The sequence below is a fragment of the Alexandromys fortis genome, unplaced genomic scaffold (assembly GCF_014885135.2).
Source record: "Alexandromys fortis isolate MF-2015 unplaced genomic scaffold, M_Fortis_MF-2015_v1.1 scaffold_119, whole genome shotgun sequence".
Lineage (NCBI taxonomy): Eukaryota > Metazoa > Chordata > Mammalia > Rodentia > Cricetidae > Alexandromys > Alexandromys fortis.
The window spans coordinates 4,752,827-4,775,162 of NW_026067991.1; the positions used below are offsets into that span (position 1 = coordinate 4,752,827).

General features: G+C 48.0%; 1 protein-coding gene across 4 annotated transcripts in view; it reads left to right on the top strand.

Annotated features, from left to right (window-relative positions):
* Positions 1-22,094, top strand: part of Mylk (myosin light chain kinase) — a 246,954-nt gene extending 224,860 nt beyond the window's left edge. For 2 of the 4 annotated variants that reach the window (XM_050159702.1, XM_050159700.1), the window contains exons 28-32: positions 6,106-6,258; positions 8,520-8,643; positions 14,997-15,126; positions 16,544-16,675; positions 20,004-22,094. In XM_050159702.1, coding sequence (XP_050015659.1) covers positions 6,106-6,258; positions 8,520-8,643; positions 14,997-15,126; positions 16,544-16,675; positions 20,004-20,254 — 790 coding nt within the window. In that variant the 3' untranslated portion in view covers positions 20,255-22,094. Of the gene's footprint in view, positions 1-6,105; positions 6,259-8,519; positions 8,644-13,267; positions 13,417-14,996; positions 15,127-16,543; positions 16,676-20,003 lie in introns of those variants that run through there. The other 2 variants (XM_050159703.1, XM_050159704.1) reach the window with 2 other exon arrangements.
* The last annotated feature ends 242 nt before the right edge of the window (positions 22,095-22,336 follow it).

The following is a 22,336-nucleotide window of genomic DNA, read 5'->3' on the forward strand; positions in this document are numbered from 1 at the left end:
ACCTGGCTTTTCACATCCTCAGAGTTTTACCGTCACCGTGGCCTGTGAGGACGGCCTCCTTCCCTTAGACCTGGGCAATAGCGTTTGTGCCACAGAGAGTCACTACCTCTCTTGCCTAAAGTCACGGTCCTCCAGGCCAGAAAAGAACCCCTGCATTTCTCTGCCTCTCCCTGTGCCCTCCAGGAGGAGGTGCTAGTGACGGAGGATGCTGTACTGGATGCTTTTTCCCTGTTCCTGGTTAAGTGCAGAACAGAGGCCAATAGCTCAGTCTATCTCTTCTGGGGCTAGTGGGGCAACCAGATTCATTTTGGTCTCTGACCTAGTGAAACACTGAACCCTGCAGAAACCACGTTTGGTGAGCTCGCTCTGGTCAGTCCCTGCTGGTGCTGTGCCTTAGCTTGGTCCCAATACTTGCAGAACTGCCTGCTACAGGAGGCCTCTCTTACTGATCCTCTGATATTCACAAGAGCAGATCTGATCTCAGCACAAATGTAGAGTCGGTCATGGCAGGGGTTTGACTTTATTGGACATCAAAGTGACTAGGGCCATGGAAGCTGTATGATTGACTGCTTACCGTGTTCTGGGCAAGTGACCAAGTGTTTCATTTTCCCCAGAACTAAGAGTTTCCTAGGGAATGGGACTTTGATCATAAAAATGGGAATAGTCCCAGACAGACCAGGAGGAGTTGCAGTGGTAACTGGACTGCTCGGTCCGTTTTGACAATGAACACATCCCTATGTCTCACGCTGGATCAGAAAGCCAGACCGAACCAGCATCCTGCAGACCTCGGGTCCGCTCATGCTCACCCTCCCAGGGACCAACATCGTCCCTTTATGCTGAAGCTAGTGGTCAGGTCTGTCTGTCCTCGGGCGTCATGAAATGACCCAGAAGGGAGCAGCTGGCTTCTTTTACTCTAGCCATGAGACCAGTGCATACTGTCACACACAGCTGTGGGGGCTCACCACCTAAACTGTGCAGCATGCCATTGTGTAAACATAATCCAGTGAATGACAGGGCCTTAGGTAGTGTCTAGTGTGTAGCGTTACAACCTTCGGGCACACGTGTTCTTACAATAGCTGTGCATTTCCGTTGGAAATGTAACCTGGAACTTGGAGTACCGGGTCAGAAGAGCACTGTGTTTTAAAATAAAAATTCTTTTAGATACTGCTACCGCACCCCCATAGTTTACTAGGTTGCCTCTAAAATGCAGACTAAGGAATAGTTTTTTAAATGGGGAAGACAACCTTGATGTACAGGAACTGGCCTGGTAATAGGAGTAAAGAAAGGGATGGGAGGCAGATAACAAGAAGGCTCAACCGCAGCTCGGTGTCCTGACAGCTGTACCCGGCTGTACCCGTTGCTCCTTGAGGGCTGGTCGAAATCTGGGAGCTCCTTTAAGGAGCTAGGGGGCTCTCATAGAGTACGTGATGGTAAAAACAAAGATTGGAGCCAGCCCAATGGCTTCCCTTCAGCCCCTGCTGTGCAGAACCAGGGCTGCACTGGAAGCAGCAGCAGAGGCTTCGAGTGCCCTTGTGGCATCTTTTGCCCTGCCTCGTCCCTCACTTTAGAGTGGGCTGTCTGTCTAACAGTTCCTACCTTGGCCTTTGTATAGAAAGTCCTCCTGACCCCCTGTCTAGGACCAGTGAATGCTACTGGGTCTCACTGGCCAGAAAACAGTGTGTTTTTATAATGTTCTACAGTGGTTGGGGAGTACCTCCTGAGCTACAGACTGTTCCGTCACTTCCGTGCAGGGGGATCCAGCTTCCTCATGGGAATCTGAATTCCTCAAAAATTCAGCAGTTCCAGGGGAGGCCTCCTGCAGCAGCTGCAAGTATTGGGACTAAGCTAAGCCATAGGGCCAGCAGGGTCTGACCACTTCGAAAAGCAGGGCAGTTCCTGTCCTTGCATGGAGACAGTGGCAGCACCCAGGAGATCCTGAAGAGGGAGGTTCCTTGGATCTCCTTCTGAAGATAGCTTGAGTGGACAGGAAGAGTGTGGGGAGCTCCGGGCCACACTCCCGGAAGGAAATCATAAACCAGCCTTCCTTCCAGAAACCTCCTTCCCGCCCGCACACCTTCCCTCCCTGGTTCCTGAGCACTGGGTGTTTCCTTACACCTGGGGGAGCCACTCTTGACTGAGCCCTGCCCCATCCCTATTCCACCATTCCCGCCCTCTCTGCCCAATCCCAAGGAAAAGGAGGTCATTACCGGTTCCCTTTCCCTATTGCCTCATCCTCCCAACCCCAAAGAGCCAGGGGCCATCCTCTAACACCGTATACATGTCAGGGAAATGCCTAGAAAAGAGAGTGTGTGGCTGTAGCCTCTGTCTGCCCTGCCTGGGATTGAGCTGCCCTCCCGTCTGCTGAGCCCGGGAATGCTTCTGATTCCTGCCTCTTTGCTCCCTTGCCAAGCCCAGCCACTACCTTCAAGTTTTGCATCTCTGGCAAATATGACTAAACCCCCAGTTTAGTCCCTGGTTCTGCCATGAATCTGCCCAGCTGTTTCTGATTCTCCACTGGGGATTCCTAAGGCTTCTGAAAGCGGGATAAAGCGTAAGCCCTTTGGAAGCGCTGAGCAGTTCTGCCGGCAGGCATGCATGCGTTCCCATAACTAGCCACTCATTCAGTTAGAGCATGGCTGCGACTCCAGCAATGGTGCAAGGGCAGTCCAAGGCATTCCCATGCTCTCTGCTCTCCTGACTTTCCACCCTGGATGGTGAAGCTCAGCTGTGTGTGTGTGTGGGGGGGTGAAGTATTAAGCAAGGCCAGACATGATGGCATTCATCCCAGCACATGGGCGGCAGAGGTCAGCCTGATCTTCGGAGCAAGTTCCAGAAAAGCCAAGGCTACACAGAGAAACCTTGTTTTGAAAACTAAAAAGAAACAAGCAAAAATAATCAATTAGGGGACCAGAGAGTTGGTTTGGCAGTTAAAAGCACTTGCTGATCTTGTAGAGGACCCAGGTTTGGTTCCCAGCACCTGCATGGCAGCTCGTAATTCTCTGGTAACTCCAGTTCCAGGGGATGTGACACTTTCTCCTAGTCTCCTCGGGCACTGGCCACACATGTAGGCACACAGACATACATGCAGGCACTCATATACATAAAACAAATAAGAATTAAGCAATTAGCACAGGGACATAAGGCTAGTCTAGCATGCTTTTGGCTTGGGTTTAATGCCCAGCGTTGAAAGGCTATTAAGAAAGTAGAACACCCTGAAAAGTCCATGGTTCCGATTTGAGAATGAATGTCAAGAATCCACATGCTTGAGAGAAAAGCCAAGCATCCAAGAACTTGCCCAGACAAATAGCAGTTTTATGAAAACTGGATAAGTCCTTTGATTTGAAACTAGATAACACTGGGGGTAGGGTGTCCTATAGCATTAGTGTATTTGATAACTGGTTGGTAGGTTATTTGTTTCTAAGATAAAAGGATACATGACCCTTTTTGTAAGTTCTAGCAATAAAATCCAAACCAGAATAAAACAATTGCAATCCCAAACCAAGCATGGTTGTACACACCTTGAATCCCAGCACCTGGGAAGCAGAAGCAGGATGATCATGAATCCCAGGAAGCAGAAAGATAACCAGAAACACAAGCATTACTAAAATACCCCAACTCTACCTTGGTCATCATGCTCTGTGTACCAGTATTGTAAGTTTCTAATTCAGGGGGAACTCGGGCCAGCAGAGAGCCCGGCAGGACAGAGTGTCTCAGATGGGTGTGCTGCCAGGAAGAAGCGGTGCCAAGGCCGGAGGCTAGGGCTCCCCGTGCCTGCGACGTGGACAGCGGTTAAGACCTATCGTTCGTTGCAGGATTCCAAGTCCTAATTAGGAAAGGAGGCATGCAGAAGGGGCCATTTAGCATTCCTCAGCAAGACTGTTTGCTTTCTCTGCTGTGCTCTGGGGCACTGCAGGACTTTCCCTCTTCTTGCTTCAAACAGAAAATGTAAGGGTGAAGAGAAGCAGGTGCCCGCAGGCGAAGGCAGGCTGTATCTTGGTGGAGCTTTCTTAGGCCACACACATCACAGAGGTCGGGGAACTGAAAGGTCCCTAGGAAACCCAGCCCAGTCAGTTTGGTGTCAAGATGGAGTAGCACATAGCAGTGTAAATTCAAAGACTGGCAGCCTTCTACCAGGCCCTCATGAACACATGATCAGAACTGATTCAGATTGCCCTCGTGGACTTAAGTAAGCATCTTGCTTTAAGAAAAGCCGTCTACCATGGTGTACTGTTACTCAAAAACACAACTATGTTAACTAAACTGGAAAAAATACACACTCACCAACGCTAAATTCTTTGTACTTGCGTTCAGCAGGGGCTCCTCCCATGGGCACCCTTCTCCCAGTGTTTAAGTGGGTGTTGTTCAAGCACAGTGTTCGGGTACAAGCAGATTTCGTACGCTGAGGCCTTTTGAATGCTGAACAGCTCCAGCAGCTGTCAGTGTGTTGCAGTTTATGGTGATCGATTAATAAGGATTTGGGAGCCGGATGCTCATAAAACCCTGACTTCAGGGGACCCTGGGTGTATCTTATGGAATTTGGACAGGGTCAGGAAGGGACCGAGTACAGAGTTTTCAAACTGAAGCGGTAGGGGCCATTTGTTGAAGCATTATTAACAATTTAAAGACGGTGGCAGCAGAGCTCTGATGTTATCTCGGGGGGACTCTGGGCAGCTGTGCAGGTCATACACCCAGAGTCAGCCCTTGGTTTAAAATGCAAGGTGAGGGGGCTGCTGGCCAAAAAAGAGGTGTTCGGAGGTCACAAGTGAGGATGGTGAGCTTCAGTCTGTTCTGCTGGACTTTGGGATCGCTGCCCTTCAAACTGTGGCTTAGGCTCCTGGGAGATAGTACAGGCTGTCTGTAAGAACTGTGTGATATACATGGTGCCGGATGAACCCTAACTGCTCCGTGCGCTAGCACAATGCTTACGGCTTTCTCAGTCTGCACAGAAATATGAGCACACAGCAGCAATAAAGGGTCGGCCTGGGGGTTCAGGCTCCAATGTCTGGGACTCTGTTAGGTTACCTAACAAATCTGTACCTGGCCTCACTTGCATTCTCATATAACGAAGAGGTGAAAGTTACCTGTGTTCGGGGCGGTGTTAAGATGAAATGAGTTCATCTGTCTCCGATCTTTACACCGCGGGTGGTAAAGCGTGCTCAGTGCCCACTGCTGATGAAGAGGGAACAGGAAAGATAAGAAAGAGACTATTTTGGAGCGCGAAGAGAAGATGACACCAGAAGGTAGGGAAATTACCCAAGGTCACTCAGCTGATGAGGCTGTGCTCTGTCCTCTGCCACCCAACCTGGAGATGGGCTTCCCAGAGGGACATAAACGCCTCAGGCAGCTTGTGCCTTCTTGCTGGTTAAAAGTCCTCATGTTTATTGGGCTCACTTTTGATGAGCCACCCCTATATGGTTCCTCCCACACACACACACATCTGGAGGGATATAAATAAGTAGAAAGGAGAATACAGAAGAGAACATAAAAATTAGATGGGAGGGGCTGGAGAGATGGCTCAGAGGTTAAGAGCACTGACTACTCTTTTAGAGGTCCTGAGTTCAATTCCCAGCAACCACATGATGGCTCACAGCCATCTATAATGAGATCTGGTGCCCTCTTCTGGCATGCAGGCAGACATGGAAGGAATGTTATATACATAATAAATAAATAAATCTTAAAAAAAAAAAAACAAAAACTAGATGGGGGGAAGGGACTCAGTGAAGGTTCTGAGGGCTGAGAGCCGGCCTGAGGTTGGGGATGGAAGAGGAGGATGGAATTGGGGAGGGTCTCGGCTCTGTTTTGTACATCGTGAAAGTCTGTAGATTAATCAAGTCTTCCACCTCAGCCTCCCAGATGGTTGATGGAAAGAGGCCAGGGATCCTAGGGGTGACTTGGGGAATGCAGTGAGTGGCTGAGAAGAGACACGGAAGCTGTATGGTTTCCTTCTTGGAGGTAGAGGAAGGGCAGGTGCACGAGCCATATAGTGCGTGCTTCAGAGTTCAGGGTGAGCCTTTGACCTCAGCCCTCACTTAGGGGAGTCATGCTCCCCCCATACTTCCCAACTCAACTCCCCATCATTCTTGTTCTTCTGCTCTTCCCCCCCAGGGTCAGCGGACTGTCCCCTTTCATGGGTGACAACGATAACGAGACGCTAGCCAACGTCACCTCCGCCACCTGGGACTTTGATGACGAGGCGTTCGACGAGATCTCGGATGATGCCAAGGATTTCATCAGTAACTTGCTGAAGAAGGATATGAAGTAATAGGCTGGGGTGGCGGTCTTGTCGGTCTCCTGGCTTGTTTCCAAAGACAGGGCCTTCCTTTAATTCGTGAAGCTCCCTCTTCCTGGCTGCACATCAGTCCTGTGTTCCCCGAAGAGGAAAGAGTGGCCACTGAGGGACCCAGCTAGAAGTTGTATAGAGTGATCCCTGCTTCCAGATGCCAGACACCCCGCCCACTTTAGAAGCACAAAAACCCCATTGGAATGGTGGCCCCTGAGCAAGGGTCTCAAGGAGAGGACAGCTTCTCCTTCATGATGATTGGCATTTATTATCTGTTTGCCTGTGGCCCTCACAGTCCAGCAGAGTCCACAGGACCTCGTCAAGGCTCACAGTGGGAATGCCTACTTAACTTACAAGCACAGATGACAGAGACAGCCAATAGCTCATTGGAGGGTCCTCTTTATACCCCCAGATTATTCTGGCTTGGTGTTTTATTCACATTGAAACTATTCCTTTGATACGGCCCAGTTCCTTCTAACACAGAGCAAACTGGTGACCAGTGGGTGCTGGGGTGTCCCTGCCCATGAAATCAAGCTGTGAAGAAAGATGAAACACACAGTCTTTATCATAGCTGGGGTGGGCTAGGTAGAAGAGGTGGGCTGAGGTTACAAGCTTGTCGGTGTGTCTCTCCAGGTGAGTGGAGTCAGCTAAGTTGCAGCCAGAAGGTAGAGGCTCTGCTAGGGAGCCTCTGTGCTCCTCAGGAGCTGTTGGGGCAGGGAGCTCTAGGCTAACAGGTGTCAGCCCAGAGGCAGAACCTGTTTCCAGCACCCCTGCTCCGCCCCCAGCTCCAAGTGGGACTTGGCAACAGGAGATAGTGGCGACCATGCCAAGAAGGGTGCAGTTGACCTGGGTGATGTGACAGGAGCAGGAGGGAGGCAGCCACCTCCAGGGGTAGGTGAGAGGTTCAAAATTGGCAGGTGATTTTGCAACCTGACTACCACCTGGCCACCTGGCCTGCGGCTCCCTGTGTTGTAGCTTGTCACCTCCCGCCCTAGGAATAGGAGAGAGCGGTTGCTGGAGATCCTCTTAGATGGCTGTGCCTAACCTCCTAATGCCCACCGACCCCCGAATCCTCTTGAGCCTCCCAGATTCACACTCCCCAGGTGATATCCACTCCTCCGCACAATGTGAGGAATGCACAGTTGTGAATTACATTCACAATTCTTCCCAGCCTCTTAGTGGCCACAATGGTTGTGTCAGAATTTAGAAACCCCAAAAGACTCTGGGAGTCATGGGAGTCTGGATTCCCTTTTAAGGTGAAGGTTCCTCCTCCCAAGATAGATAGCATGCTTCTGATCACGCTGGCCCAAGCATGGACTTTACAAACTAAACTTCGTTCATAGAAGATGTGATAGATGAAGCATTGTATGGATGCCCCGCCCTTAGAATGATCTGGCAACAGGCTGTATTAGCCCCCTCTGTGCTTATAAAACAGACTTCCTAAAGAACAAGCTTCATTATATAAAGTAAATCATTACTTTCTTTTAAATTCCTAAGCCCAGCACATCTTCCAAAGCCCCCATCTATCAGTCACTGCTTTCTAAATGTCTGTGATGGAGTTATACACGCAGGATGCAGACATATGAAGACTGTAAGTCAACTTAAAGCATCATTGTCCCTTCTTCCGAAGATCCCCACGAGGATGAGGACTGTGCTTCTTTCTAGCCACTTTCCTTTTTTTGCTGGCATGTGGTTCTTTGGATTTAGTCTTGTTCCCATTAAAGTGATAACCCTGAAATGTTTCTCAGTTCCAAAAGCTCTCGGGAAGATTAAATGAATTTCAGTGCAGTTACTAGGATGCTGTAGTTTAGAAGTTGTATGTAGGCCACAACCTCTTTGGACTGTGACAGGATAAACCTGATACTCAACCACACTATAAGACACGAAAATTCAGAGGTGCTCACAGGTTTTGTCTTAGTGTTCCATTCTCATCCCCTGTTTGCAGAGGCAAAAGGATCAGGCCCCTGTGTGACCAGCAGAATGATAAAACCTCCCTGGAATATGGTGTCAGGTGTAGATGCCTGTAACTCTAACCCTCTTGGACCCCCAGAAGGTTGAGAATCTGCTGGTGGTTAAGCTGGGTCCAGTCAGTGCAATCCAGAGCAAGGGGAGAAGGGACCAAGCGCACAGTACCCCATCATTGTGTGTGAGCTGGGAACGGGCAGCCCTGGGCTGTGTCCATTTATCATCTCGGAGCTCCCCTCCTGTTCAGAAACCCTCTGGTCTCTACCTCCATCAGAAACCGTCTGGACTGCACCCAGTGCCTTCAGCACCCATGGCTGATGAAAGACACCAAGAACATGGAGGCTAAGAAGCTGTCCAAGGACCGGATGAAGAAGTACATGGCAAGACGGAAGTGGCAGGTAATGTAGGCTCCACGGGGACAGGATGCTGCCCTTCAGATCAGCTTTATTCAGGCCCAGTTGACCATAACTTGATTCCAGGAAGGTCTGAATGTGCTTCTGAAATGACCTCTGTCCAGAGTAGACAGCTGATTAAGGCCCAGAGTTACTTAAGTCCTGAATACAAAATCCTTAGCTCAGAGGAAACTCCAGTCCTGTTCAGCTTTGTCTTGTGGGGACCAGAGGCCTGTGCAGCCTGCGCACCTAGGTTAAATTGCTAGTGCTCCAGTCTTCCTGGCTGGGGAGGAGCAGCATGGCCTGAAGAGTATCTGGCAGCCCTAGAGAAGCTGAGCTCCGTAAGGATAGCGTGATGATAACATATTTCTTTGAGGGGGGTGGGGAGGGCGTATGCTCCAAAGAGGAAACAGTGGTAACTTTATCGAGCAAGTGGGGAGAACACTGGTACCAAAAATTGTGGGAAATTATGACACAAGTTTTGAAGTGTCTTGGACAATGTCTGGAACACAGTGCAATGCCGTCAGTAGCTAGTATATAAGGAGGGCCGGCCACGTGTCAGGGCTTATTCAAAGATTTCCTTGTGCGTTAGTCTCTTTTCCTTTTACCATGATAAAACATCTGTAAGGGACAAAGTTTCGTTTTGGCTCAGAAATGAGGCATGGTCAGTTTTGTTGAACAAATCACAGTGTTAGGAGATTGGGCCACTGGTCACACCCTATCTGCAGCCATGAAATAGATCAGTGAACAGTCAGCTTGCTTCCTTTTTATTCAGCCTAGGACTCCAGCCGTAGAATGGTTTTGCCCACAGCAGGTGGATTCTCTTGCCATGGTGAACCTAATCTGGATGATCCCTTATAGGCCTGTCCAGAGGCTAGCCTAATATAGATGATCCCTTACAGGCCTGTCCAGAGGCTAGCCTAATCTAGATGATCCCTTACAGGCCTGTCCAGAGGCTAGCCTAATCTAGATGATCCCTTACAGGCCTGTCCAGAGGTTAGCCTAATTTAGAGAGCCCCTCTCAGGAGTGCCCTTGTTAACCCTAAGTACTAACCATCACATCTGTGCATTGCTTTTACATCTTATCATCGTAGCAATTAGTGTCCCCACTTCACAGTCAAACCAGGGAGGAGAGTAGATGAGAAAGGTCATCTGGGGTCATGGTGGAAAACCAGGAAATCAAGCCTAGAACCTCGCTCCAAAGTACAAGCACTGATAATACCAGAACTGCCTCTAATAGCAAGATGGTAATATTTCCATCCAGACCCTAGAGCACTTAGCACCTTCTCCATCTGTTTGATTCTTTCTTTTATCACGATTTGAATTGTAAAACTCCTGGGCTTCAGGAGAGGACATGATTGCCATAGCCACGGAATATATGGTGCAGTGGGAAACCAAAGCAAATGTCACATGAAAGAACACACGCACGCCAGGATTTATACACAGTCGGGAGCTCCATGACCATATATGTGTGTGTGGATGGCGAGGGGGGCATTCCACTAGAGTTGACGTGGTTCTGAGAAAACCCTTCAGGGGCAGAAGCTGGGAATTTAGTAGAGAAGATACTTAAAGCCCAGAGGTAAGGAGCAACAGCATGGTGGAGGGATTGGCAGGTGGAAACTGGGCCCATCTTGAGACTATGTAGGACTGGACATAAAGGGCGGAGCCTTTAGCAGGAGGGTCAAGGTTAGGAGCACTGAGACTGCCCGTGTGATGGGGGAAAAGGAGTTCATGGAACACTGTTCACTACCACACAGTGACTAAACCACAGTTCCCTTAGAAAACACAACTTCACACAAGGATTGAGAGTTGAGGAATCACCACAAGGGCCTGCGGGCTCAGGGTGTAAAGGGCTGGCATCTTGAGCACACAGCAGCCAGAGCCCTGCTGCAAGGAGGTGGGAAGCCCTGGGCTGATCTGACTCCTTCAAAAGCAAGATGGGTTGGAACACCTGCCTCACTCACCTCCCGGGGCCTTTCCGGTCAGAGTAGAAAGTACAATTGATTTTTTTTTAAGTATGTACAAATCAAAGTTGTCTTTGTTGATGATGCTCTGGCCGTCAGGTGTCGAGGGTTCTTTGGGAGGGAAAGACAGCAGTCAGAGAAGCAAGTCTAACTGGATCTCGCTTGCATAAGGCACTGGTCAGGGCAGCTGTCACCTCAGAATATCTGCAAGTGGCTCTAAGCCAGGAGGATGCTGGGGCCAGGGCATGGGCACAGAGAGGAGCTATGGAGGAGAGAGATTGGGAGAGAGAATGGCTCTATCTCTGCAGCTAGGGACCCACAATTCACAACGCATCTCCTAGTTGCTGGTTTTGCTTTTTACTGGCAATAGGATTTTCTGGAAGGGTGGGGGATCAAATTCAGAAAAAGGACCTTGTTTCCCTATTTTAATTTAAGCAAAGCATTTGGAAATGACTTTTCTGCAAAACTGCACACCCATTAGCCTGTAAAAATCTCTCTTAACATGAATGTCCCGGGGAGTAATTTCACTGGGAACAGTTCAGCTGTGTTGACCTTCTGGTAAGTTGCTTCCTTAAGGAAATATTTCCACATTTAAACTCCAGTTCCAGAAGTTTGGCTCCCCCAGGAATATGGGACTCTGTCTCAGAGTAGCCAAGGGGGTGTGCAGCAGGACACGGGGAGTAGAACTGGGCTATCCAGGGAGAGGGAGCAGGGGCACACGTGGCATGCTGACTCCAGAAGGAACCTTCTAACTATTCTGTTCTATAAAAGACTCCAGAAAACAGGGAGAGGGAGCTGGCCTGCTAACAAAGCCCTCCATGCAAGGGTCGGCAGGGCACGGATATCTAATCATTGATCTTTGCATAGTTATTCCGAGAGAAGACATATTTCCAATTCACACTGAAAGACTAGTCCAAAGACAGTTGCATGAAGTGTGGCAATTGGGGTGGGTTGGACAGGGTTACAGGGTTTCTGTCTGCAAACTAGATGTAAAAGGCTGGGTTTGGGAGGAGGAATATGTAATTATGATTTTTCTTAGGCCAGCTCCCAAATAAAGAAAGACACAGAGACTTATTATTAATTATTATTATTTATTATTATTATTATTATTAATTACGAATGCTTGGCTTTAACTTAGACTTGTCCCACTAGGTCTTTTAACTTAATCTAACCTGTTTCTCTTCATCTATATTTTGCCTTGGGGCTTTTTACCTTTCTTTCATTCTGTATGTCCTACTTTCCTGCTTTCTCTTGTCTGTCTGTCTGGCCCCTGGTGTCTCCTTCTTGTCTGCTTTTCTCCTCCCCCCCAAATTCCTCCTCCTACTTACTCTCCCTGCCCAGAAGTTCCACCTATACCTCCTCCCTCACTCTCACTACTTAGCTTTTTATTAGGCCAATCAGGTGCCTTAGGCAGGCAAGGTAAACAGTAACACATAAACAAATATTGTGCAACATAAGCAAATGCAACACATATTTACATAGTTAAACAAACGCAACAGATTTTTGCATAGTTAAACAAATATTCCGCAACAATAGAAAAAGGAAAAGAAGAGTGGAAGTTAAAGGGCTAAAGTTAGCTGCATTTATTTTCTAGGAACCATAGAGACTCCAGCAATGTATATAAAATAACAGAATAAAATATCAGAGTCTGTTCTATATTTTAACGTAGATATGTAAGTACAGACTGCTCGTAGCGATCATATACCTGTTGGGGGCTCTCGTTCTGGCGCTGTTTTAAAACTGGGTGCAGGCTGGTGCTTAAATGACCAGCTTGCCTAAGTTTTCCAAGCATTGTTCAGCTGTTAACACTGAAAGACCCAATCCTGGAAGGTGAACAGGCTTGGGCCAACAGTCCTGGTCATCCTAGCTGGGTCTCCAGGAGCTGGGGGATTGGGACTATATTCGGGAGGCCTAGGCACACAGCGCCTGCCAGGAGCACAGCCTTAGCCAACCTTGTCCGCCAACGAAGAGAGAGGCTTTTGCTTAACAAGTGCAAGAACTGAAACTTGGCTCTGTTAATTTTTGTTCCAAAATTTCCAAAGGCCTTTGTGAAGCAGCAATTGGGTTTTTATTTTTCAGCTCAGAGACGTGCAACTGAACTAGACAGCTCTGAGAACTTACTACTGCTCGACAGAAAGCAGTTTCCAAAGAATTAATTCTGATGTCGATATTTTTAAATTTTTCATTATTTAGTGCTTGCAAATATCCCCACTTAAGAACTGATATGAATGCCTACGTCTGCTGTAAGTTTCTACACAGGACAGTGTCTGCTCTAAATGCCTTTGCTGCTCCTTCTGAAATACTGCAGCTTTTGTTTGCCTCGCTCTGAGAAGTTCGTATTAGTAATTTGATTACAAAATAAAACCATGAAAGAAGAAAGACATCATCTGTCCACAGCATGCAGAGAATACAGTCCTGATCAACCCTACTCCCCATGTGTCTGGAATCAGGGCGCCTGGGGGCTCAAGGCAGAAGGTGGGGGTCCTGCTACACAGTCCTTAGCAGGAATCAATGATCTCTTGGGGAAACTAGTGCTGGAAGAAGATTAAAATCTTCTGGCTTTTATTTAGGATCCAGACTCCAAGGCTCAGAGAAGGGAGAACTAACTTGGACGAGGTCACAGAGTAATGAGCGGCCAGAGAATTGACCTTGTTGGGAAGGAGTCCTCTGGCTTAGACTCTGAGGCCAGGACAAACCAGTGTGTGTTGGAAAGGGGCTAGTCGGCTGAGGAGGGAGGATCAGGCGATTAGGGAGTGGGCTGCTAAGATCTTGACTCCACTGGGATGGATACCACCTCATCAGTTCCCAAGACAAGGTAGGTTCCCATGGGCAAAGGTGGCTCTCCCTACACTACAACTGGCAAAGCAAGCAACGAGCCAGCCAGACTACCAGGAGAGCCTGAAGGCTGGCACGTGATCTTAGTCTGAAGGGTTACCACCGTCTCTCTTCCCCCTACTTGGGACTCCCTGGGTTATGTTCAGGTTCACACACACACACACACACACACACACACACACACACACACACTCCACTGTAGTAGCAGGAAGCTAGGGGCATGCCCACACTCCACAGTGCTGTGTGGAGGAAGAGATCTATGGCCAGATGTCAGTCAGTTTGAATGTTTGTCCAAAGTGCACAGAAATAGGTTGCAACAAGGAGGGCAGAGTAGCAGTTAGGATTGCAACAGAGGTCTCTGCTTAAGACACATATGCGGCACATGCATGCGCGTGCAGGCACACACACTTTTGCACGAGTCCTCAATAACCTGAAATTCTCCACTTTTGAAATAATCAACCTTTTTATTGAAAACACTGTCTTTCCAAATAGTCAAAACTGTGAGGCCAATGAAATCCACGAATGTGTGGAATTAATTCTGGAAGAAAGTGGTTTTGCTAGCACAGTATGACATCCACTGAGTGAGGGCAAGGCAACCACCTATGAGGAGGAAACTGGTTTCCTTTTCGCTCCGACAAGCAGCCAGTCTGAGGTGAGGTCGGCTCTGTGAGTTTAAGTCTCTGGTTGCTGAAGGAAGATGCTTTGGGCTATCTTAGCTAACCCCACTGACCTTGGGGAAAGGCTGAGAAACTGTCCTGGAAGATATGAGGCAGAGGTGCCGCTGTCCTCCAGCACCTCTTGATAGAAATCCTAGGCTGGATAGAATTGTCACAATGCGTGGAAACTATGGGACTAGTCCTGACCCTACGCAGCAGAAATTCATCCCTCTCCCAAGTGGCCCACTGGAGTGTTTGTCTCAGACACGCGAGTGGACACAAGCGAGTCCACTGTGCGACCATAGTCTTGTGCTGGGGCCACCGGGGGTGTTTCCTCAAATCTCTGAAGTATCTCAGTCATAAACAGAACAAATGAGGCCTTGGAGACCACCTCGCCCAGCCCCTTCTTTATACACAGAAGGAAACTGAAGCCCGGAGAGGTCAGATGGCTTGCCTGAGGTCAATAGAATGCCGCTTCGCTTTTCTGGGCCCATGGGTCTGTAGTAACTAGCTCCTTGACCAGTTGAAACCCTGCTGCAGGCATTGTTTTATGAGCACAGCCCCGCTGGGCCCAGTCAGCAATAAGTCTTTGGAGCTGTCTCAGGCTGCAGTGGCTTTATATAAACTATCCCTTTTATGGGAGTTGAAGCACAGTATGAAAGAGTTTTTGTCTCATGTTGACCTTGTTTAGTCACATTAACGCACACATCAGTTCCAGGGCCCATTCCATTCTCCGAACATCTTCGGACACGCTGACAGTGTGAGCAGAGCGAGGCTGGGCTCAGTCCAAAGGCCCTGCGTCTCGCAGCTGCATCTCCCATCCTGGGCTCTCCACCTCTGATCAGAACTTGCTCACTGGAACCAGGACCTCCGCCTGAGTCCAACCTCCGTGTCTATTTTTCAGAAAACGGGCAATGCTGTGAGAGCCATTGGGAGACTGTCCTCTATGGCAATGATCTCAGGGCTCAGCGGCAGGAAGTCCTCCACAGGGTCACCCACCAGCCCCATCAATGCAGAGAAGCTAGAGTCCGAAGGTAAGGGGGCCAGGGTCTTCCCAGGCGCTTGTGACGGGGAAGGTTGCTGGGAGAGGAGCGTTTTAAGAATCTCGGGTTAAGTTTGGGCTTTTAATATGCTCTAGAGCGGTAAGTTCAGAAGGACTTTGGGGTTTCCCTGACAACTACTATCTCTAGCAATTATTCTTTAATTGTTAACTATTTTCAGAGGAAAAGCTATTATTTGTTTGATAGGACTAGAACTTTTGCCTAATTTTCTGGAAGACTTCAGAAAGACTTTAATAAGAGCTTTCTATTTTTCTTATTATAAAAATGAGATTTTTTTTGTATACCGATAGACAAGAACAAATAAAATAAAAAATCACATATGGTTATATAATATTTTAAAAATATCCTTCCAATCCCTGCTGCCTTATGTTTTTGTTTTAAAGAAAAATTAACTCATACAGGCTAGATTCCGTGACAGAGTCTATGCAGCTGAAACATAGACGGGTCAGTAGGCCCTTCCCGGAACCGATAGAGCTAACTCCTTGCTGCCACATGCAAGAAGCTGCTGCAGTCATCTCCCCAGTGAGGGCCTTGACCTCTCGGTGCTCTGAGTGCACACAGGGATGGTCCTTTCCTTCTTGAGCCAGACAGCCCTCCTGCTCACAGTGGGGAAGCTTCTGTTACCCACAGGTGGGAAACTAAGTCGAGAAGGTTTCGTGCACAGGGTGGGGAGGCTGGCTGCTACGGAGCATCCTTACAGCTAGAGACAGGCTGCACTCCTCTGTGCTCCTCCAGATGAGCCAGAAATAGCCCAGGGGGACAGGAGAGGACACGGGAGCTCCTCCGAGGCTTGGTTGGTCCCTGGATCTGTCCCACATCCTAGCCGGCAGCTGTGCTTCTTGAGAGCCGTCTAGGTTTGGGTCACAGAACTCTGATGAGTTATCAGGGCTCTGCAGCTTTCTCGGAAGCCGGTGAGGGACCTACAACAAGAGGAAGAACTAGGGTACCAAGATCAGAAAGGGGTAGATTCCGTCCTTCTCACACCCTCAGCCGAATCCTGAAGACCGTGAAGTTCAGCCAAAAATCCTTTTTAAAGATGACTTTCTTTTTCAGTGTGTCAGCATCAGGGAAGGGGGAGGCTGAGCAGTTCCCTGTTTTGGGCACAGTACTCTCTGCTGCCAAAAACCATTTGGCCACAGGCCAATTCATCCCCAGGAGAAAGTGCTATGATTCACTTCCCTAAGCTGTACTATTTTCTAAATTATAGCAAGTTTAAAAGGAAAGAGACAGAGAGAGAAAGAAAGAAAGAGACAGAGAGACAGAAAGAGGAGGAGAGGAGAGGAAAAAGAGAGAATAGAGGGGAAAGGAAAAAAGAAAAGAAAGAAGGCATTTAAACTCGGGGAGGGCACAAGGAATGAAGACATGACCTGGTCTCCTCTTGATATTCTAGAAGATGTCTCCCAGGCTTTCCTTGAGGCTGTTGCTGAGGAAAAGCCCCATGTGAAGCCCTATTTCTCTAAGACCATCCGTGACCTGGAAGTCGTAGAGGGAAGCGCTGCTAGATTTGACTGCAAGATTGAAGGTAAGCTGTGGCCAGGCCTTTCCTTACGATACATAGTGATGGCTGTACCTGAGAGCTTGGGCAAGATGTTAGGCCTCTACTGCCTTCAGTGATAGGAACAGTCAAACCCCCGAGGGACACTGGGTCCCTTTGGTCCAAAAGGGCCAGCTTCTGCTCGCCCGACTACTATTCAGTGACTTTCCCACAGCCCTAGTTGAAATTTCGTCATATCAGCCACGAGGCCTATGTGAACCACCTTGGACCTTCTTAGCTGTGGGACACGTGTAACAGGGACTTTGGAGGCACTGAGAAGCATGTGGGCTGCCCATAAGAGGCTCTGTAAGGACTGTTGGCACAGAAGTCCAGCCACCAGAGTCAGCCAACTTAACTGCTTGTCTGCAGGCTGTGTGACCTTGGGTGTTGAGCGAACCGCTGCTAAGAGCAGGCCACTCATTTGGTAAATAATATCTGATATCTGGGTGGTCCTAGGGGTTCTGCTAGGCCCCGTGTGCCAAAGTAAAGGCCTGTTAACTCTCTAAAGAGGTTTTAGAATACAGATAGAAACGAAACGGTAGGTTGCTCAGGGCAAAGGAGAGCATGCACAGCAGTTTACAGTAAGGAAACTTGGGCCCTCCACATCCAGAGCCAACCTCCTTTTGTCCTCTCTTCCTTGTGTGGTGTCTCTGTTCCTGGGAGTCAGTCAGGCAACCACATAGTAGTGAGCGACAAAGGCCTCAGGAATCGTAGCACAGGTCCCAAGGAATTAGCAAAGTTGAAGACAAAAGCCGTTCTGTCTCAACAGATTACAACATTTTGAAAAGGTAGGTGGCAGGATAGACAGGCCGCGTGGCTTCAGGGCTGTGCTACCATGTGCCCACGAAGCACAAGGTTATCTCTCATCCTGGTTTCACCAAGTAAAGCAGAAAAACTTACCAAGCAGCCTCCCCGAGGTCACATAGCCCAGCACGGCAGCTACAGCCAGCCGCATCTTGTGCTTTAGTGGGGTTCTCCAGCACCGGGGCGCTCAGTTCCATTTGGGTAAAGTAGCCGTGTATTAGGAAGGAAGAAACAACCTTTCTTTCTCCATCTTCTTTTTAAAAAGTGGATGTTTTTATAGCAAAGAAAACAGAGAGCAGTCAATTCAGGAAAGGATCTGATATGAAATTACTCCAGAGCTGAGGGTGTAACCCAGCGGGAGAGAGAGCAGCTGCCTGACAGGTGTGAGGCCCTGGGTCCAGTCCCCTCTAATGCGCGCACACATACACTGACTAGAGTGATCGTTTTTAGGAGACGGGCTTTGTTGACCTGCCATGACCAGGCCTTGGGGGAAGAGAACAATTAGGAGCACTGTAGGAACTCTAAGAGAGCTGCTTCAAGTGAAGGAGCATGAAAGAGGGGCTGTCGTGCACAGGATGGGGGTGAGCGTGGCAAAGTGTCAGAGGAGTCAGTCCCCCAAACAAGGGGACATTAGACCTGTATACATTGTTGGTGGGGGGCGGGCGTTGGTGAAAAGTTCCACACCATGCCAGGTCTTGAAGCCAGTTATTCGGTAGAACCTTTTCTCTCAAAGCATCAGGGCCCCGGTCTAACAGATGTGTCTCTTGTGGTGACGAGCAGGTCCTGACATTGGGGACTCTGCGGACAGCTCAGGAGAGAGGCCTGTCACTCAGATGCTCACTGTTGTCACTGGACCTCCCGGGGTTTTTTATCCTTTGAAATGTTGAAACATGTGTCGTGGCAGTGTGGTTATCATCTGTTGTGCTTTTTCCTCTTTGAAATGATCTCCTTGGTATTTGCATAACTTCCGACTACAGCCCTGATGCAAAACCCAAGCATATGGGCGCTGTTCTGATAAAAGCAAAATTACCCTGGGAAGGAATGCTAGAATTCTTGAGCTTTGTGTATAATTTTTATACTGCCAGCGGCTACAGGGTTGTTTTTTTTTTTCATCTAAAAATACCTCTACAAAATTTAGGAACAAGTTGTTGTAGTACATTATGTATTTAAAAATACACATAGGCAAAGTTGGTGATGGATGTGTACACACAGAATTTTAAAATATATAGTACACATATATTTACGTGTTTTTATTCCATATAGAGACACGACTAGTGCATAACATGAGGCCAGCCACTGGGACCCATCCGTAGAGACACACAAACAGATTACCTGTGTGGGGTCAGACTAAGCTGGGCAGTGGTGGCGCACACGCTTTTAATCCCAGCACTCACTTGGGAGGCAGCGGCAGGCAGATCTCTGTGAGTTCGAGGCCAGCCTGGTCTACAGAGTGATTTCTAGGGCAGCTAGGGCTGTTACACAGAGAAACCCTGTCTCGGAAAAAAAAAAAAAACTAAAAAGAAGAAAAAAAGATAGGTTTTCTTTTCCTTAGCAGTATTACCAGCTCCCCTGGCTGGTGCTTTCTATAGCCATTACTTGCTGTATGGAGTTAATATTTGCATACAATAAATTCATCCATTCTAGATTTACAGCTAAAGTTTCTCACAAATTCACATCTTGTAATAACTGTCACAACCCAATTTTAGAATTTGTGTGCAACTAAAAAAGATCCCTTGTACCTGTTTTTTATAACTTTTAATTCAAATTTAAGTTAAACTTTTATACATTTAATTTTTAGACATTTTACTTTCACCAATATGTCTAGCCTTAGTTATACAGTTAGAATTTAGACATTTTTGGACTACACTCCTCCATCTGACAGTGAGGCATTGTCAGAGTCACTGACATTCGGGGTGCACACCTGTATCTTTGTCAGGGTCACTGATATTCGGGGTGCACACCTGTATCTTTGTCAGAGTCACTGACATTCAGGGTGCACACCTGTATCTTTGTCAGGGTCACTGACATTCGGGGTGCACACCTGGAGCATTGTCAGGGTCACTGACATTCGGGGTGTACACCTGGAGCATTGTCAGGGTCACTGACATTTGGGGTGCACACCTGGAGCATTGTCAGGGTCACTGACATTCAGGGTACACACCTGGAGCATTGTCAGGGTCACTGATATTCGGGGTGCACACCTGTATCTTTGTCAGGGTCACTGACATTCAGGGTACACACCTGTAATCTCAGCACCCAAAAGGCTGAGGCAGGAGGTTTGAAAGTTTCAAACCAAGACCCTGTCTCAAACAAAAACAAACTTAGACTACTCTATTTGAGGTTTAAGAAATGAGTCTTTACAGCATATGTCCATACTCTAGCGTCAATATGGAAATGTACCCTATGAGCCAACTTATGTTTTAATCAACAGAGGTAGCTTGAGAGCCACTTAATGTCGATAAGAATTTCTGCTGACAGGTTCTGCGACTTGTGCTTTCTCCCTGTGCCGCAGGATACCCAGACCCCGAGGTTGTCTGGTTCAAGGATGACCAGTCAATCAGGGAGTCCCGCCACTTCCAGATAGACTACGACGAAGAAGGGAACTGCTCTCTAACTATTAGCGATGTCTGCGGGGACGACGATGCCAAGTACACCTGCAAGGCTGTCAACAGCCTCGGAGAAGCCACCTGCACCGCGGAGCTCATTGTGGAAACCATGGAGGAAGGGGAAGGGGAAGGGGGAGGGGAAGAGGAGGAAGAGTGAAGCAGAGCCAAACAGACGCAGTTCCTAAGTCATTTTAAAAGGACTAGTTCTTCAAAGCTCAGAAAACTCGAGATAGAAAAAGCACCTCGTGTGGTAGATTAGTTAGGTCATTCGGGGGTTGACTCCTCAGCAACAGCAGTTGGTACCTAGCAGCGTTATTGACGGGCATTAATTTGAATTAGATAGCACCCGAAGATGCCAGTGCAGCTAGATTCCGGGGGGGTTGGGTGGGGAGTCACCAGCAACTTGTCTAACCAATTCGATTTTAGAGAGAAAATAACTAAAAGGAATATTTACCTGGGAAAAGTCATAATTTCCCAACTGAATACACTCCTGTAAAGTAAAGCCACCACCAGGGCCCTGAGCCTCCTGCTGCAGCTCAGCCCAGATTCCCTGGAGGTAGAATGCCTCTTTATCCCTCCCACCCCACCCCCAACCCCCACCTATCCACCCCCACCCTGGTCCGGAGAACCAGCCTCCTCCCACAGTGCAGTGTCTCTTTCTGAAAGCGGTTGAGCCACCCTGACTCGGGAGGCAGGCAGCCTTCCAACTCCCCACTTTCAAACCTCCTATTTCTCTCCGCATTCTACCTGCCAGTTTTCCTGGCTCTGAAGCTGGCACGAACTGCAGCAATCAGGACATTAATTATATTTCTTACATCCTGAAAACAGGTCCCCTGCTCGTGGGGGACTCTGGCTTCCTTGGGGAAATAAAATCTCCTTTCCTCTAAAAATCCACAGGAAACTAATCTCACCCCTCTTTGCAAGCCTCGGGCAGCTTCAGACATTTGCCTGAGAATCCGTGAAGGAAATGTGCTTTTTTCCCCTTACGCCAGGATTCATATTTGTGCCATTAACGAACAATCAGCCTGCGTGTGCAGTGACTATTTCTGCATCTGGATGTAGAAAGCCCAGTTTGCCGAAATGCTGGTTTTGATTATTTATTGGGCACTCTGAAACTGATTTCAACTGGTGAGCAACTGTAGAACTCGATGCACTTTGGAAGCTCCTTCCAGTCTGAGCTGAATACACCCTCATTCTCGGCGCTCCTCCAAGAGCTCGGCCTGCCTTCTGGGGCCCCCCCATTGCTCCCTTCTTGAATGTGCATCAGTCCTGCCTTGCCCCCACCCCTGAGCTGTGCTTAGACCTCATCCGTGCACTCAGACTTGCATCTTTAGGAATTTTTAACTTTCTTTCACTTCGTTGGCACTTAATTTTTTTTCTTATGAAACTTTTTGGAGGTCATAAACAAAGACCATAAACTGATACCCTACTATGTTTCCTCTGTGTGTGCGAGTGTGTGTGGAACATTCCAAATATTTTTTTTTTCCTTTTCCACTGTTTGGAAAGCACAGCAAGTTTAATATTTCAAAGGACTTTTAAAATAGTTCCTTAAAAATCAATTTTGAATTACGTCTGTGCAATCCTACACAGTACCAACATTAGAAACTTGATATTTCTTAGTCTTCTTATCTTCCATTCTCCTTTGCCTGCTTTTCGCTGCTAGCTTCAAATTGCCAGTATTTTTCCCTTTTGGCTTCTTAAGCAGTTACGATATCTTTCATTATAGCCACAGTAGTGCCACAGTTTATCATAATAATAAAGGGGCTTTAATTTGGTTTAGAGCATTCAAAGTGTTCTTCATCACTTTTGTGTTTATATTATAACCTTTGTGTGTCTGTTGTGTGTATGTGTGCATGGGTGGCTATACGTGTGTTTATAGGTTAATGCCTTCCTGGGACTGTATCAGTGTGCTCTCAGTTTATTATGCCATCGAAATGGTGAACGAGAACGCTACAACTGCAGTTAGCTCACGATTTTTAATAAAGGGTACCACAGTGCATGGTGTTTGTCCTGTCTTTGTAGTCTTCTCTCAGTGCTAATTGCAGAGTCTGTAGGTTCATCTTGTAATTACAGCCAAACCCTGTGCTACATAATTATGAAGAATTGGCTTCTAGAGCTGGGGAGATGTCTCAGCCAGTAGAGAGCCTGCAGCCCAAACACAAGGACTGCGTTCAGATCTTCAGCATCGGTTTCAAAGCCAGGCTCAGCAAAGGGAAGCTGGATGGTTAGCCGGCCTGGC